General features: G+C 39.8%; 2 protein-coding genes across 6 annotated transcripts in view; one reads left to right on the forward strand and one right to left on the reverse strand.

Annotated features, from left to right (window-relative positions):
• The window catches only part of PTPN21 (protein tyrosine phosphatase non-receptor type 21), a 45,828-nt gene extending 36,544 nt beyond the window's left edge, over positions 1-9,284 (forward strand). For both annotated transcript variants that reach the window (XM_033062748.1, XM_033062749.1), the window contains 4 exons: positions 885-1,013; positions 1,330-1,564; positions 2,094-2,254; positions 3,075-9,284. In XM_033062748.1, the coding sequence (XP_032918639.1) occupies positions 885-1,013; positions 1,330-1,564; positions 2,094-2,254; positions 3,075-3,203 (654 nt within the window). In that variant the 3' untranslated portion in view covers positions 3,204-9,284. The remainder of the gene's footprint in view (positions 1-884; positions 1,014-1,329; positions 1,565-2,093; positions 2,255-3,074) is intronic.
• Positions 9,285-14,444: 5,160 nt separating this feature from the next.
• The window catches only part of SPATA7 (spermatogenesis associated 7), a 34,046-nt gene continuing 30,391 nt past the window's right edge, over positions 14,445-18,099 (reverse strand). For all 4 annotated transcript variants that reach the window (XM_033062747.1, XM_033062745.1, XM_033062746.1 and 1 more), the window contains 2 exons: positions 17,240-17,297; positions 14,445-16,890 (listed from right to left, as the gene is read on the reverse strand). In XM_033062747.1, coding sequence (XP_032918638.1) covers positions 16,417-16,890; positions 17,240-17,297 — 532 coding nt within the window. In that variant the 3' untranslated portion in view covers positions 14,445-16,416. The remainder of the gene's footprint in view (positions 16,891-17,239; positions 17,298-18,099) is intronic.

Raw genomic sequence — 18,099 nt, forward strand, 5'->3', positions numbered from 1 at the left:
TTCCCAGATCTAAGGAGGCAAATAGATGTGAAACAAACTGGGATCCTCTGCAATGACTATGATGTTTTTGAGCTGCAGTAGCAATCAGCAATGCAGTAGCATTGTTTCTTCTTTTTCTGTACTTTCAGACTGTATCCACAATGGGCAGTAAGCTAGCTCCTGGCTTAAGCTTTTATGGATGGTTAGAGGAGCTTTCAGAGCCAGGGGGAAATTGACTTTTTCAAAACCTTCAGCTGCCCTCTTTCCCCATCCTTTAACTCTTTAAACTCTGTTTAAAAGAATTTGAAGGGTGACTTCAAGAACCTGGAGGGCAGTTCATTAATTTTTCAATACATTTATCTGCTCTAAGTGCAACTACAGTTGGCTTCATGCTTTTTCTGAAAAGAGTTGAGATTGTCAAAGCAGCATTTGTAGTTGTGTTGCCATCTTTTTTTAATAAATCTGTTTATATACCAACGTGCCATCATAGTTTCTCTGCTTCATTCACAAATGTTGACCCTTTTCAAGCAAGATAATATTTTTTCAGGAAATAACAACTAGTACTGTAATAGTATTTACAGCACCAGCATATGAAAGCTTCTTTAAACATGGATTTGCTAAAATACCTTAAATTCACAAAAGAGAAATACTATTTAGTTTTCTCAGTTTTACATGATGCTTATGTTATAAAATACATTTATTTTGCTATGAACCTATACAATTGTGTCTCTTCTGCATCTAATGTGACAATATGCAGCTAAAAATGAGGCAGATATAACTCACAATGGGCTCCTACTTCTGTGGTGTTGCAGTCTTTTTTAATTTTGAGCATCTTCAAATGGCTGACCATAGAATTGGGAAGAGGATTTTCAATAATTACTAATCTAATGTTTTTCTTTTTACAGATCTCTGTTGGTGGCATAGAGTGGGATTACATTGCCACACAGGGCCCTTTGCAAAATACATGTCAGGATTTCTGGCAGATGATCTGGGAACAAGGGATTGCCATCATAGCTATGGTGACAGCAGAGGAAGTGAGTATAAATTGGCTCAGGTTTCTCCCAGAAATTCCACAATGATTTTTAAAAATAATCTGTTAGAGGAGGGGGATCTATGCTCCAATAAATAGATAGATCAAAAATAATCTTCTAGTGACCCACCTTTCTGTCTTGATTTCTTTGGTAGAAAAATGAATTTGCAGACTCTTTCTGCTGGAAACTTGGTTTTCTCAATAAGAGACTGTAACACACTAGTACTACTTAATAGAGGAGAGATACAGTTGTTACTACAGGAACATTAGTTGTGTGAATGTTCTTAGGTTTCTTGTTAAGCAAGTGTTCTACTTTTAAGGAAAGTGGGAGAGAAAAAAGCTTCAGATACTGGCCACGTCTTGGCTCAAGACACAACACTGTGACATACGGAAGATTTAAGATTACCACGCGATTCCGTACCGACTCAGGCTGCTATGCAACTACAGGTTTGAAGATTAAACATCTTCTCACAGGACAGGAGAGAACGGTTTGGCATTTGCAGTATACTGACTGGCCAGAGCATGGCTGTCCAGAAGATTTAAAGGGATTTTTATGTAAGTTGTATTTAATAGCTTTGTTTTGGGGTGTGGTTTGTGGTGTTTTTTAATACCGTATAAAATGGCTGCTATACATGAAGTAATGTTTGACAAGTATGCCAGGCATTCCATTGTAAAAGGTTTCTTCACATCAGCAAGAGATACTGAGTTAAACTTTTTGCAGGCATATACCTGACATTTTATTAAAGCAACTCCTTCTGTCTAAAGCAAGTAATTTACCAGAAGTCTATACAGAGTAAAACAAAATTGCACCCCATACTACACATTTGAGTATATTGCAGCAGTAGCAAGATGGCCACAAGCCATCTTTAGTAGGAATAGGAGAACAAGGCAAGGAAATCCTTACAAAAGTTAGATGATCCTTATAGATCCTTATAGATCTGCATTGCTATGGTTGGGGCATGACTTGTGATTTATACAATGCATCATTTTCCTGTGGCATATCTGTTGTTAAATTACTACTTTCTAGTGGTCAAAGCACAGCTTTTCATCTCCTGAATTAATTACTCTTACCTTGAACTTAAAGCGTACTTGGAGGAGATTCAGTCGGTGCGGCGCCACACGAACAGCACGGCAGAGCCCAAGAGCTCGAATCCGCCCCTGCTGGTGCACTGCAGCGCGGGCGTGGGGCGGACTGGGGTGGTCATACTGGCAGAGATCATGATCGCCTGCTTGGAACACAATGAGGTGAGCTCTTTTTCTTTCTTGTGCTTTAGATAATGCTAGGTAATAGGAGAGTAAATAACCTGCCCAAAATGTTGCATGGCTATTCTTCAGAGGTATTGGGAAAGGCCTTACAACTCTGCTTGAAATGGCTCTTGGGAATTCAGCAGAAGTTAATAATCTTCTAGAGCTGCCCACATGCACACCAGGCACTGGAATGCTCATTTGGATTCTTGACTCGCTAAGATGTTGAGTCACTGAGTGGAGCAAGTATGCCCATGGCAACTGAGCATATTTCAGGATTTCATCCTGACTTTACTGCTCCTTGCCTTAATTAGAGTGGAAAATACTCAAGAACATGCTTTCTAGACAGTCTCAGTACTTGTTATTATTTTGTTCCTAAGTGCAGTGTATTTGCAGTATCAGTTGTAGAGGACGAAGTGGAAGTTTAATAGAATAAAATCAGTCCTCTCAACTTCTAGCCAGATTTGGACAACTCTGAAATGCTCATTAATAATATATCAACTGAAACACAGCAACTCAACTTATTGTTTCATTGTGCATTCCTCTCCTAACACTGTGACAGACTTTTTCAGCCATTAGATTTGTGCAGACCAATGCCCCATGAGATAGGTAACTTCACCTTTATGCAGATTTCCCAGATGATCAGTGGTGTAGTGCAGTCTGTACTACAGGCATGAGCAATGAATTGTCAGAGCTGAAATCAGAACAGTTGATTCTGTCCTTAGTTCACGAAGGTACTGCTCTGAACCTCCTACTGGGAAAGTGCAAGCCAGTTTCCTTGCTCACCAGTTGCTTATAATGTTTTGTTCTCTTCCCCCAGATGCTGGACATCCCACGAGTGCTGGATATGTTGAGGCAGCAGAGAATGATGATGGTGCAGACTCTTTCACAGTACACGTTTGTCTATGGAGTTCTCATTCAGTTTCTCAAAAGTTCTAGACTTATCTAATGCCTGCCACTTCCTAAGAGACTCTGCAAGAGGTTACAGAAAGAAAATCAGAGTTGTGCAGACCTGCTCTCACTGGTGTTCTCTTTGTATGATGAATCACAGCGTTACCATTTAGGGCTGCCATGTGACTGTTAAACGCGAGTCAGTGTAACAGTCCCTGCACAGCAGGATCTCCGCTGGACTGAATTCTTCCCATGGTCAGCCACAGTCACATTAAGGAATGATTTAACTTGCACATGTTCTTTAGAGTGGTGTTACTCTGAGCAAAATAAGTGTCTTATGGAATGGAGGTATATAGTACAATTTTACTAACATTATGTTTTGAAACATACTTGTTGACTGTGCAAAAGCTAAAATCTGTAGGTGCACATGGGGTCAGAAACCTGCCCCTTGGGAATGTCAAGGTCTTATGCAGTTTGATTCTGCTTTCAATTTTATATTTAGAACAATACATCTGTATTTTTAAAAATGAACATTTGGTTTCCTCTAGTTTACTTAGCAAAATGAGCAGCTCTTAGATATTTTAAGCGCTGCTTTAAAGACACTTATTTTTATATTCGGGATTTTTAAAATTAAAAACAGAAAATGTTTTAAACATAACTATATTTTCAGAGGAAAAGACTGACAATGTTTGAAACAACTTTTCAAAAATCGTGCAGAAAGTCCTAGGGAAGCTTTTGGTAGTTAGTTGGACTGCCATATAATAGAGCAGACAAGTGAAAGATAATGGTAACTGTTGATAACTTTCATTTGAGGGGAGACATGTTTACCTGCAGCGGGCAGGGGAAAAATATTTTAAGTATCTACAAGATATTGGAAACAAATGGATGAGAGAAAATGCATATTCAGTATTATTCATATATTTAGAGGACAGTTTGATTTTACTGGCTGAAATCAAAGTGGATGCAAATGTTTTAAGCACTTTTTTTTGCTCTGTTATTTATGTAGCTAAATATAGAGACTATAATCATGCATTGTTTCATTTGGTAATATACCATTACTAACCTGTTATTTTAAGAAGAGCTTTTTAAGTTGATGAAGTGAGAGAACTAAAATGGGAGTAGGAAGGTGCGGAGTGGTGAAGTGGAAATGATTGTATGAAGTGTAATGGAGGAGGTGTGGCAGCTATGATTACTGGTTTACACAGTGCACAGATGACCTTAAAAAATGCTAATGTTCCCAGCCAAGAAAGCCAGTAAAGCACTGGAAGTTTCTGTAGAATCCTCCAGATTATTTTGTTAGTGATAGAGCACATTTTGCTAATGCTGTGCAGCGTTGCAGAAGAAGAGATCCTAGAGGAAACACTGGAGATGTGGGTAATTTAGTAGCTGTGTAGGTGGCTGAGTCAGTGGCTGTGGCATGGACCTGAGGTAGGCAGGTACAGCCTACTGTAGTTTCCATTTTGTCCCATGGGGCTGGTCAAATGACAATATCCCTAAATAATCATCTGTGGTTTTCCGTGGGGACAGCGTGGTTTTTGCTGCCTTTCCAAGTGTTTTGAGATGCTGAGTTGAAAATCCCTATTCCAAATTGGGCTGTAGTTTTTAGATATCTTGTTTAATTTTAAAAAATCCCTATAGTAGACCAGTGTGCAGGTATGGTTAAGTGTACATTTCCCTTGAAGTGAAACTAAAAGCCAGGTTTATTAGTACTGAAATTGTTATTTTTCTGAGTTCTAACAAGGGTTTCAAAACTCTTAAATCCCCTTCAAAACAATAGTTGTGTTCCAAAGCATGAACTAAGAATTATAAGTAGGTTGCCTACATTTCCTCTGTAGTAAGCTGCTTCCATGAATTTAAACACATGGTCCAAAAGACATTGTGCTAATATGTCACCTTATACAAAATATATTACTTTTAGGTACACAATATTGATCTGGTGCTTTCAGGTCTGCTTGGAAGCAGTCTGATTTGTTGTACTCTCAGTATAAATTAGATTGAATATTTCAGACTAGGGAAAAGAAATGTTGTTCTTACATAAAATGCCTAGGAATTGTTAATTGCCAAATATAAAACTGGAAATCCAGAGGAAACCAGGTACTGAAGACTGATTATATATAGCCTTGAAAACATACCAATCTGACATATCCATGTTGACAGAAGTATTGAAAGAAGCAAACATACTTAGCTATTTGTGTCATACTGGGTTTTAAAAACATTGTTAATTTTTGCCACAGTTCACTTCTATCTGCAGAAATCTTTTTGAATGGGAGGGCAGGCTCTAAAATGTAGCTTGTGCCTTTTCCATTTCTGAACTTTGCACTGTGATCTTCGTAACCTGATAGACGCAGTTTCAATGACATGATGGACAACCAGAACTTCAAGCAGCAATTCTTGAGACAGAACATCAGCTGTGAGGTGCTAAAAGGAGCAGTTATAACAAACAATTTATTCCAGTATTTATGGGATTATCTGAGGTGGGTGAGGAAATGTGTGTCTTCTGGTTTATCTTTCTGTTTCTAGCTAAAAGAAGTTGTGTTCACTTTCAGAGGTGGTTGTGCTCAAATCTGGTAGTTACAGTTTTGGTTTTGTAGAGTAACACTGCTACCTCCTCCCCTTCAGCTTTCAGTTCTGTCCATCAGCAGTCTGCTTTTGCAGTAATAGACTTGACCTTATTAGACTTGACTTTATGTGAATTTTTCTACTGAACACTGTAGGATTGCTTTTTTTTGTAAGCATATGGCTCCGAGTGAGTGTTGAAAATAAGAAGTTTCTCTTCTAGATACCAAGTGAAATTAAACTTCACAACCCTCTATAAAAATATTTTTTAAAACATTGTTTAGTTGTTCAGTTAACTTATAAATGACTATTCAATTTTTAGCACTTTTGTTCTGAGCCTTGAAAAGGGATGCATTTTTACATGTAGTTGTGCTTGTTGCTTCATGAAGTTCTGGATGTTTTAAGAATATCCACTGTCCAAATCCAGTCACAATGTGAGTCAGAGGTGGATTTATTTGTCAAAAAACTTAAAATTTCTCTAAAAGCCTGTCCAATTTTGCCAAATGTGTATCTGTTTTTATGGGGATGAAATCAGATGATTATGCAAGATTTGAACAGAGTTTGTTAAGTAAGAAAAGTTGTATGAAAAATTCTTGCAGCAAATGGCAAAGATGATGCTGATCTCTAGGGATGTCAGAGCTCTCAGGGACAAATAAAGGTGCTATATACTGTCAAGAGACAGATTTGGTGGTCTTTTGTTGACTAGGTAGGAGATGCTTTCTAGGATCAAATTATGTGGAGAGACAGGAGAAGAACATGCAAACTGTAGTAAGGACTTCCGCATATTTGATTTCTTTCTTAGTTGCTCTGATGAGAGATTTTTTGGCCAGTGAACCTTTATAGTCTTGGGCTAAAACCTGTTCTCTAAGAAGCTAAATCAGAGCCCTGTCCATTACAGAGATGTCACTGACAGCTGGGTTAGCTTCAGGCTGCAGGTCCCGCCTGGCCCTGTTGGGTGAGGGAGAAGCTTTGAGGTGCACAGGGGAGTTTTGCATAGCCTCTGCAGCCTGCACAGAAGTGCTCTCCTTTTCTACTGTCCCCCAGGAAGAGCAGGAAAAGTTTTATGCCTTAGTATTTCTCTCATTGGAATACCTTTCACACAAGTGAACAATAAAAGTGCAGGGTGATACAGTTTAGAAAAACGTTTAATTCAAAGCAGGTGACCAAGGCAGTGTTCCTGTATTTCTGTGGATGAAAAGCTGCTCTAAGTTAAAATACAGTAATAACAAATAAAAAGAAAATATTTACTAAGGTGGACAAGATTCTTGACATTTTACGTTTGGCTCCTATTGTAATCCTGTGTATCTCTTTTTGAAGCGGGCAACACTTGGAGCAATTTTCTCCAAAATGTCTCCTTTAAATTTAATAAGTAAGACTGAGGCTGCTGCTTCTGGTGCTGCTGCTGCATATTTTGTGTTGGAGCAGCTGTTAAAGTTGAGTGGCTCATATATTTTGATGGCTTCTGGACCAAACTTGGAAACTGCAGGGTTGTTTATCATGGTTGTGTAATGAGACCTCAGTTTTAATCTCAATAGCATTACTAAATCCCCGGACTTAAAAACAGTGAACCCATTACTCAATTTCAGTAGTTCAAATTATCTATTTAAAAGAATCAATGCTTCAGAACTAAGTGCTAAGAACTCAGTGCTTTAGTGTTTAGGGTTGAGGTTTTTTGTGATAGAGCGAAGTTGTGGAAAGCCAGAGTCCAGCCCTGCAAGATGCAAAATTCCTGCAGTTCTTCATGATTCCGTAGGAATTAGAATGGGCTTACTGCCAGTGAAAGCTTGAGCCCTTGAAGCATGAATATGCACGTCTGCTTTAAATTTAAATACAGATTACAAGAATTAACCAAAAGAATGCAGCAGGAATGTGCATATGGGAAAGTACAACATTCAGAGGAAAAGTAGATGAGAGTTCAAAAGAAATTCTCTTGTGCAAGAACAGAATTTTGGACATAGAGAGTCAGGATTTGAGGAGTGGCAGAAGGCATTTGGAGGAGGATTTGGAATGTTTGGTATCCAAAGTAGAGCTGCTAGTAGGGTTTGAGTCATATGGTATGTTTTTCATGGCATGGTAGGGTAAGTGAATATGTAGTCATAGGTGTTATTTTTACTGGCTTTTTAAAATGTGATTTTTTAAACTCCAAATATTTTTTCAGAGGCTGTTATTTTTACATATCTTCCTTTCCAAATGTATTGAATGCAATCTGTCAGCTCAATTTCTGTTTACTTACTACAGGTCAGATTTTTCAAACCACAGTCTCTGGTTTTACAGATACAAAATGCAGGGGGAATAGGCATACTTGCAGTTTTGCAGTGATAATTTCTAATGGATGCAGGTGAGATGATTCAAAAGTCTAACTATGTTTTAATGAAGCCAGGTGTTTACAGTTGGTGTGAGTTGCACCAATTTAAGGCTGGGCTAACAATGAGACTCTTGAAATGTGGAATTCATGTACTGAGAAGTTCTGTTGCAGTGAAGCATTTGCGTTAAAGCAGTGTAATACTGTGCGTATTTAAAAAGAAACTGTTGCTAAATAGCCTTTGGTTCTATTCTTTGCTGTTTTCCACACCATGCTGTGTTCAGTGGTGGAGAATAACCTCCACTGTGTTTGTTTGGTTGAAATCTATTCTTCAGCTCTACTTAGGGAACGAAGATAGAAATCAAATGTAAAGGATCTAATGAACAGAGTTTACAGCAGATCCAGCCTGTGGCAAGTCAAAGAGCAAGTCTGTAGATATTGTAATGTTCTTTTGGTTCAGATATGCAGCAATTGAAACTACCAAATTATTAATTTTATGAGTTTCAGAAGGTGCCTGACTTTTATAAAGGGAATTAAATGCTCTTTTTCCATTTGGAAATATTTAGGTAAAATTAGGAGACTTTCTTTTAATATACTTTAAAGACATTGCAAATACCATTATTTTTAGAATGGTAGGAAATTTGATGGAGAAAACCCCTGTAAAATCCTCCAGTCTGTCACCTTGCTAATCCTGGATAATTCTGACAGACGAGGTGTGTATGCTCTTTATGAAGATACTTGCTTAAATTGCTTTGAAATACCCAACTTACCTGTCCTCTTTGTGGCTTTTCTGGGAGCACTTGGATGGAAATTTAAGAAGCTTTACCTGGCAAATCAGCAAGTATGTACACTCCTGCACACTGCTGAAGTATTTTCATTCATTAAAAGCAAACAGATGCTAAGAAATCCTATCAGCAGTTTTGTAGGATTGAGTCCTTAGTGTCAGAGGAACACAGGATCTGGCTCCATTTTCTTCAGTTTTCACTCGAGCCAGTATGCAAGGATTTAAATGGAACTTTGTTTAAAGGTAGCAAACATGAAGTATTATTTTCTAGTAGTAAGCTAGCAGTTAACATGTCTATTTTTTGCTGTCTTGCCACCAATACTGTAAAAATGTATAATCAAACCAGCTTTAATTCTTGTAAAACTGAAATTGGTTTGTAAAACAATGTATAAATTGTGTTTCATAGACAGAAAAGCTTGTATTACTGAATGTAATATATGTGAAATGAATATATTATAGTCTATTTTTGCCATGGAAATAAATATTTGAAGCAATTATTAGTTTTTACTGTTCCATTATTAAAGGAAAAATCCTAGAAGTTACTGTTCATGTGTAGTCCTAGGCTGGGACTTTTCCTTCAGGTGTGATCCCTCTTCTAATGTGCTAATCTTTGTGGCAGGAAAATGTTGTGCCTGTTGCACTGTCATAATTTTTCACAATGTTTTGCATTTTCTAAGGCTGTTTTTAGTACTGAACTTCCAGTTTCCCTGTAACATTTAAGAGTAGGAGGGAATTAAAAACTTTTGAAAATTGGAGAACCCTTTCCAAAAGCGTATGAGAGAACAGTTGATTGTATGCTTACAATCATTGGAGCTGCTGCCAACAACTAGCATTGAAGTTATTTTCATTCTAGAATTGGCATTGAGTTAAAAAGGAAGGTGATCCAACAGCTTGCTCTACACACCTGGCAGGAGGCTTTGTGAGGTGAATGCGAGAATTGCACACTGGATATTACAGTTTCACACTGGACAGTTGCATTTCTCTTGTCTGTGTTAAAAGTCTAGGACATTGTCCACCTAGCTACATCTGAAACAATCAGGCTTTTAACTAAAATTTTGTGCTCTAGGGGCACTCAGTTTGAAGGCATTAATCAGCTTCAGTTAAGACCATAGATACATCTGTACTTGTCTGATCAGTTCTAAGTCCTGGGGAATGTCCTGTGCCATGTTCAGTATAGCAAAGCTCTTTTATTAGAAATGGATTCATAATCAGAAGAGGAAAATGTGCCTTCCTGGGACCTGAGGCTCATGGTAAACCACTCAGCAGTTTTGATCCCACTTATTATTTATACTGGTTTTAGACCTCTGGCAAAGGTATCTTCAGAAACCTGTATTTCCACTAAATCCAAATGGTTTTAAACTTCAGCTGTTATTTTCCAGCCACTGTACAATCCTCGTTAGAGACTTCTGGTAGCCAGAGTTGGCTGACAGGGATGTGACTTGATGCTTGGATTTGGCACATCTGACCAGAAGCTTTCTTGGCAGAAGCTCCAGAACTCGGTACATGAAAAACTTAGGGGAGCTGAGAAGTTTCTATCTCAACCAGAACAAAAGGAATCCAAATGACAGGTACCAGATGCAGTAGCTTCTATGCACTGCAAAAAACCTCCATCTACCCAAAATAAGGAGCATTGCTGAGTGTATGCACTCCCTGCAGTCAGAGCAAATTTGTCCTTAGTGTCATGGTGTTAGGAGGGCTGCCATGGTGAGTTTAGCATTTTCAGTGCATATATCAAGCTGGAAGTAAAATGCTCTATTTGAGCCTGTTTTCCAGACAAAAGGTCAGCCTTATCCTTCTGCACAGTGCTGGTGTTTAAATGATGACAAATAAACAGAACTGAGGGTAGTGGACATCCTGGAAATGCTGTACAAATACTACAGGTTGAATTTCCTGATATTTGGGAGGGTAACTTTGGCCACAGGCTGGCCCATCCTGCCACTCACCTGCCCCTCAGCTTTTTTACTGGAGTGCACCTGAGTGCACCACGGGTGTTTTATGGCAGGGCTCTGCTCTCACCTGCCAGCTGCTTCCTCAGGTCAAGGGAAGAACAAGGAGCTGGCTGCCCAAGAATCCTTTGGGGAGATCTGATAGCACCATAAAGTGAAACAGAGACTCTAAGATGTTCAAATAGTGAAGAGGAGCCATGGAGAAAACACACCCTATGGAAAGGCATAGTAAGGGCCTTTATGATGTTTAGTCTGGAACCCCGTATAAAGCTTAAAACTATCAGAGTGGGATGGGAGTAGCCATTATGCAAGCTTGTGCCCAGGGAGGGGAAAACCAAGATGAAAGCTTCAGGAGCTCTTCTATCTTCCTCTTACAATCCACTGTTATCTTAGATGGTTGTGCCCAGCTTTTGGGAAGCCTCATAGCCAGCTTTCAAACCTGTGCTATCTGTGTCATCTCTGGTTTCACTTGTGTCAAACACTGGGAAAAAGCAGGGCGTCAAATGCCTCTGAGCTGAATTTCTGATTGGAGAGGCTACACCTCTGAGGTCCTGCAAGGAATTCTCAGGCTGACAGGAGAGCTGATGGCCTTTAACATGTTGCTTCACTTCTTTGGCATGTGAGCATGCTTATGAGTGAGAGAAATGGATACTTGGAAGAGTTGGGGTCATCTCATACTTGTTACTCATCTGGAACCAGTCTCTGGCTGCTGTGAGATGTAAGGTATGCTGCAGCCCTCACACAGATACTGTAAGGGGAGTCCTGCAGGCTTGCTGAATTCTTGGGATACCTGCAGAGAGCTCTGCACCTCGTGCTACAGATCACGCTGCCTGTCCTCTACGAGAATGGGACAGCACAGCTCTGTTGCCTGCCAGCCTGAGGTTCTGTTGAGTTTCTCTCTCTCAGGTTTCAGAGGCCTCCCTACTCCATTTATGTAGCCTTTCCTTGCCCTTCTCAAGGTCCAATTTCATTCTCCCAAAGTGGTAGGGCTAGAAGGATTGCATGGGAACCTGTGTGTGCTGAAGCCTGTGATCTACAAGAGCAGCAAGGGCACGGCAGCAGCAGCCTGTGTTGGTCCCTGTGGGGATGTCTGGCATTCCTACAGTCCAAAACGTGGTGTTGGATTGAGAGCCTATGCTTTTTGCAGGCCAGTGTCATGGTTTCAAAGATGAATGAAAATGAAGTTTTGTGTCACCTGGCTGCCAGGCACAGCTCCTGCCCTTTGCTGTTAGCTAGAATTAGCTCAGTGGGTCAGCTAAAAGGTACCATTAGGAACCCAGCTACTCTGGACACTTTCTACAGAGAATAGAAAGTCCCCTGCACAGTAGACACTTCATCCTTAAATCTGGATCCTTCACTTCATCCTTCAATTGAATTAACAATTCCTGCTGCTACTCCTCCACTGCCTGACACCCTGGGGTCCTCCTAGGCTTTCTTTCAGGTGGCTGAAATGGAGACGAGCTATGGGTGCTCTACAGCTCAGCAGTTTTGTCATGCCAGTGGTAAGTGCTGATTCTTCTTTTCCCTTCCCAGTGATGCTTTATCCCTGTGACATGCTCAACTTCCGCTGGCCCACGACCTGCTACAGGTTTTGAAACTGGATCCCTTGACTGGCTGTGACCCGTGCTGGGGCAATGGTTGGGGCAGATTAATTTACTGCTCACCTGTTTGCATATCACTTGCTTTACTACTGGAATACAAACCAAAGGTAGTTGTTTCTGAATGAAGCAGATTTTAATAAAGGACAAAGGAAGACTGGACTACTTGTATCTGGTTTGGTTGTTTTGGAGAGTGAGAAATTATTTTTGCTAAAACTGGTTGTTGCTGTTCTGTTCCTTGTAATCTGTGTACATACCAGGTGTCAGCTCTTGAGAACAGCAGGTTAAGTGCCTGGGGAAGTGCCAGAGAAAAAAGATTGATGGCTTTGGAGCCATCACACAGCTGTAGTGTCCTGCACTTGCTTATCAATGTGTGCTCCTTGGGTGGTCAAAAATTAAAGTGGGATACTACACTTTCCTATAGCTTTCTGAAGTAGACCTTGAGTTCCAGTTTTGTGGTTTTTTTCCCCTTTGCATAAATTTTTAGATCTCAACTACAAGCGCTATGATACAAAGGCAGAAAAATTGAGGGAGCTCTAAAATAAATTTCAAGGCCACTGTTAACAAGTGGCACCTAAATCTCTACTTTGCACCTGTGCTCTACCCAATAATAGGTCTCACCATTTTTTAAAAGATAGAATCAGTAACTATTTCCCTTTTGCCAGTTCTTTCTTGCTGTATTCTCTTAGCATTCATTTTTTCCATTGCTATTTCTACCTATCCCAAGCTGTGGCCTGGGGCTGCTGCTTCTCCCAGGTACTCAGACACAGGAACAGTAGTCGTGCACTAAAGGGAATTATTAAAATGGCTTGTTGGTTAGAAACTGTGCTGTCACCACAATGGAACAGCCTGCCTTGGGGGCTACAAATGAAACTCCTGGGCTTAGTTTTTATTTATGCTGATGTTACAGTTCTCTTACTCATAAACATTGCACAAAATACTGCTGAGGAAAAAAGTAGTCCTTTTTTCCCCACTGTCTGATGGAGCGATATGTACTTGAATCATGAAATGCTGTCAGTTGAGCTGCATCATTCTTACAACTACTCTTGCATAGCTATAAATGATAAAGTGTATAGAAGTGCAGAGAAACAAGATTGTGAAGTCATTCTGCAGCTAAGCCTAAATGAAAACTCTGTAGGAGCTTTAGACAGTGGATGGATCAAGGACAAAAGGATGGCTTGAAGGTTGTTATTTTCTGGTCAGCCCTAAGACATATAAGCATCTTTTTCTTTTGATCCCATTAATCTTTACTTTAAATTACCGAAAGCCCTACTTTGCTTTGTAAATAAACAGAATCCTACCTTTGAAAAAAAGAGCAGTGATGACAAAACTGTAGCTTTAAAGAGGCTGCTTTGTTAGACCAAAGTAACACTAGCAGGTTTCTGACTATTTGGAAAAAAAATGATGTTATGGTGTATATACTCATGGCCCACAGGAATCTGGGCAGAAAAAAAGTCTTTACATAGCAGATCATTGCTGCTGACTACTCCTAAGTTGGTTACATCTGAGGGACTCAGATATGTAATGGTGTGTGAGTGCCTTGTTCTGCTCCTGCTTGTGCCAAGACTCAAATATAACACAAACTAAAACGAGACGAGAGAAAAAAAATTCAAACCCAACCAACTAAAACTCTCAAAAAATCCCCAAACCTTGCAGCGTTGATTAATCTTATCAGTGATGTGGGTCAGGCTTGCTTATCAAGGTCTTTTAACAACTTACATTTTAAACACCACCTTGAAATAAATGCAAATAGAAGAAAGTCTCAAGTCCAAGGCAGCCTGAATTTGCTCTTGGCTCTGCAGATAAACTGATTTTATATAGGTAACATTTATCTAGAATGTTTTTTCCCTGCTATCTGATAGGAGTGCCTTTACAGTAAGAGAAATCAGTTCTGTGGACTGGACTAACTGCTCCAGTTGCTGGATACTGGGGTGTGTGATTCTCTGGTTTGTTACCAGACATTTCACTGTGGATCCAAACGTTCACACTTAGGGTTTAGGCAGACAGGTGCTTTCTTTGTGAAAGGTCTGTTTTAATCAATTTATTTCCTCTTTTAAGTTGCATCTACCCAGAAAAAAAGTCATTGATGTTGAGACAGTTCATCAACAGGAAACAGGGTCAAGGAGCTGTTTTTATTTATTTTTGTGTTACATGTATTACAGGAAATGAGTATGTCATTACTTGTGCCCTTCTGTGAGGTTCACTACTGTGGTGTTTTCTTACAGTATTTTTTCATTTACAGAATCTGAAGGTGAAATTCTTATTAATCTTTAATCACACTCATGTTGACAAGAAGCCAAAGTTCACTGAGTGACATTTTTTATGATGTACAAGTCACAAGAGTTAAAATAGGTATGGAAAAAAATCCTGAAATTCCCATCACTGACCACGAAGGGACAACTTGGAATGGAGGACCCCAAAAGGGAAGTCCTATCTGAGAAGCAAAGAGGCTTCATACTTGGATAGATCTAACCATGTTTTTTTGTTTTCCAATCAGTCCTTTGTGTCAGAATTCTTTGTAAAGTCGAAACAACAGTTTCCTAGGACATCCCTTCTGTTCAGCTCTCTCGGGTAAGGAATAGAGGACTTTCCTTGAGGATGGGAGAAGGTCTGTGATCGCCTGTGATTGAGGACAAACCCTCCCTGCACTGTACTGACTCAGCCCTGTGGCCACATCTTTTCAACAAGACAGGCTCTGATGGGGGGATAAAGAAGTCCTCACATTTTCTCACCTGCTTTTCAGTGAGCCAGAGCACCCATGCTGCAGGCCAGATTTACAAGGCAGCCAATTGAGTGTGGCAGATGAAAGGCTGGTGCCCATCTGCCCAGCCACAAGTACATGTTTTAAAATAAACTCTGGTCTCCTGTCATTTAAGTGCAATTTATTATTGTGGACAAGGCACCCAGCAAAGTGCCTTTTGTTTCTTTGGGAATTGTGTTCTGCACTGCAGTGCTGTGATTGTGCCAGACAAGTTTTTCTCTGACTGGCTTCCTCTAGCTGTTTTTTGACATTTCTTTTTTGTCTAAAATTTATCCTTCACAAGTGAAGCAGTGGTCTGTGTCTACAGGAGCTACCTGAAGCTGCAACGTGTCATGTGGCTGACAGAGTCACAGACTTAGGTCCATGCTCGTGAGGCACAGGGGAGGCAGGTGGGGGCAGTTGTTACGTAAGAATTGGTACAACCTGGGCCTGTCCTTGCAGGACCCTAGGAGATATTAGGGGACAGGCTTTATCCTAGTTCCTAAGACTTCTCCTAGGTCCTCATCTATACAATGTAGCTTGCCACCATTTCCTCAGAACCTGATGAACTCATTCTGCAGCAACAGGAATGTCAGGCAATAGCTGTACTCTGATTATACAATCGCATTTTGGTTGATTTCATGCAATGCATGTACTGACTTCAATTTAAACTTTAACCAGAAAATACACCACCTCTTTTCCATTTGCTTACAAGGTGCCTGATGTGTCTTCTTCTAGATAGTCCTAGTCATCACACAGTAATGCTATGCCATGGCTATCAGCTGTGCAAGAAATTAACCTTAGCAGTCTCATTCACTTAAGAACTGAAAATAAAAAACTACAGTCATTAATCTACATAGATCTGTTAGAAGTCAGAGTTTCTTCTTGTGGGCTTCTGTGAGTGGTAACATAGTACACTACATGGTACAACTGTTTGTCCACTCTGGAAGAGGACTCTGTTGGATGCTAAATTTATGTTAAGTTGTTGAATTTTTTCAGACTACAAAATCTCAGATCTTTATAGCAGGACCACTATAAATTGCACTATCAATTAATTTATTTAAAACAATAAATATTTCTTAACTTATTATTACAGCTCTAAAAAATATAAATTCCATTTAAATATTCTCAAGTTTGTTTCGAGTTATACAATTATAGGCAAAATCAACAAAATTATTCTGGTAACTGACACTTTATCCTTTAAGGTCTACTTGCCTAATTAATGGTATCCTGCTAGAGAGATCTTAGCAGTATTTAAAGAGAAATAACAATTTACTACTGGTTGACAAATGGCAGTTCACCACAGGAGCTCTATCCCCATTTATCAGGTAAATTTTGGTTACCGTTATGAAAAGTTACGTGAAAGGCGAAGAGTTTCTGCTAACTTTTCCTCAAGTTCATCAAGCTCCTTACTGATGCCCAAATCACTGTCATAAGAAGTCAAGTTTAAATCTGCCTCACAGATGGGTGGAGAGTCTGGGTGTTTTTCAAATTCCACACCACAGAAATCACACTCTGTCCCAGCACCCACAGTTTCTGAAGACTCCTCCCTGCTGTGTGTTTCCCTTGACCTTTCACTCCATGACAGTGATTCACATTTGTTTGGTTCCTTTAGTGGGAAGTCCAAGCTGTCAACGAATTCTTCACTATTTGGAGCTTTCCTCAGCCTGTGACCTTTACTAGTAAACTCGAGGTCTTCTGTGTTATCCAACTCCTGTGGGTCCAAGGCTTCCTGGCCTGCATAGATTAGCTCTGTCTCGCTGTCCTGGCCACAGCCAAGATCTGACTTCAGCACTTCCAGCATCTGGCGCATTCTGCCCTGAGGGGAGAAGGAAGAAGAGTGTGACAATTCTCCAACCCCATGGCACCTCAGCACTGCTCAGACTCAGGGCTTAATTCTGACAGAAGGGAGGCTGCTTGCAATCAAGTGACTAAATTAATTACTGAGTGTCACCAAACTGAATTGACTGTTGTCCATTCTTTGCCACTGTACCTGTGACTCCTGATCTGCCATGATCCATGAGTGAGCAAATCTCATTTACAGAAGGAGAGACGTTCCCCCTGAGTATTCTGGTTACCTTTATCCTCAAATATACCAATGCATTTGCCCTGCTCTTTGGAAACATCACCTAAATAATATGCAGTCTATTATAAATGGCAGCACATACCTCATCAAGGCGGTGTTTATTTGCTTCTATATAGCTCTCAAACAGTTGATCCAGAACTCTACAAATAAAAAATCAAATAATTTCACCAGAGGAAAAACTTTAACCAGATATATGTAACCTAATGACTGCAGGTTTTTATTTCCATTTCTTAGCTGAATGGCACCTCTAAGACTGTTTCAATCCCATTCTCTCATAAAGAGGGATACCTGTAATCAGGAACCAGAGGATACATGCTCAGAAGGCAGACCTGGCTTTGGGTGGCTTTGGGCAGCACATGGCAATCGTGGGGTGACTTCTAGCACAACCACGTGTGTGTTTGATCTGTTGGGCCTATGTGTGGGAAAAATCAACAATCTAGTTGTGATTCTACTGGCATGCTGAAGTATCCAAAATCTCTTGGAAGCACCATAGTGACTGCTATACACAAGAATAAATTCAGAGAAGAAATAAAATCCAACTTCAGTAAAAAAAATCCAGAGAAAAGTTCTCAGTCCTGAGAGCTCTCTTCCATTTCTTAGGCTGAATGAGAAAAAACATTCTGTAAAGAAAATGTTCCATGACAACTAAAGTACACAGTCACTAGAACAGAATTCCAGAAAGTAATGTGAATTTACCTAGCTTGCTTGCAAAATTGTTTTTTTTAAAAAGTGCAAGAAGGGTTCTAATGGAAAAAAATATAACTGTAAAAGAGCCAGAAGGAGACTGCTCTCAAAATTTCTTGAAGATTAATGTTTTTACTTGGTGTATTTAATATTCTCATTGACAGCCTTGACATAAGAAGAAAAAAGTAAGAGTGCATAGAATAGGAGAAACAGCTGGGAACATTATCAACCCAGAGCAAGATCAGAATATTATGAAAT

The sequence above is a fragment of the Catharus ustulatus genome, chromosome 6 (genome assembly GCF_009819885.2).
Source record: "Catharus ustulatus isolate bCatUst1 chromosome 6, bCatUst1.pri.v2, whole genome shotgun sequence".
Lineage (NCBI taxonomy): Eukaryota > Metazoa > Chordata > Aves > Passeriformes > Turdidae > Catharus > Catharus ustulatus.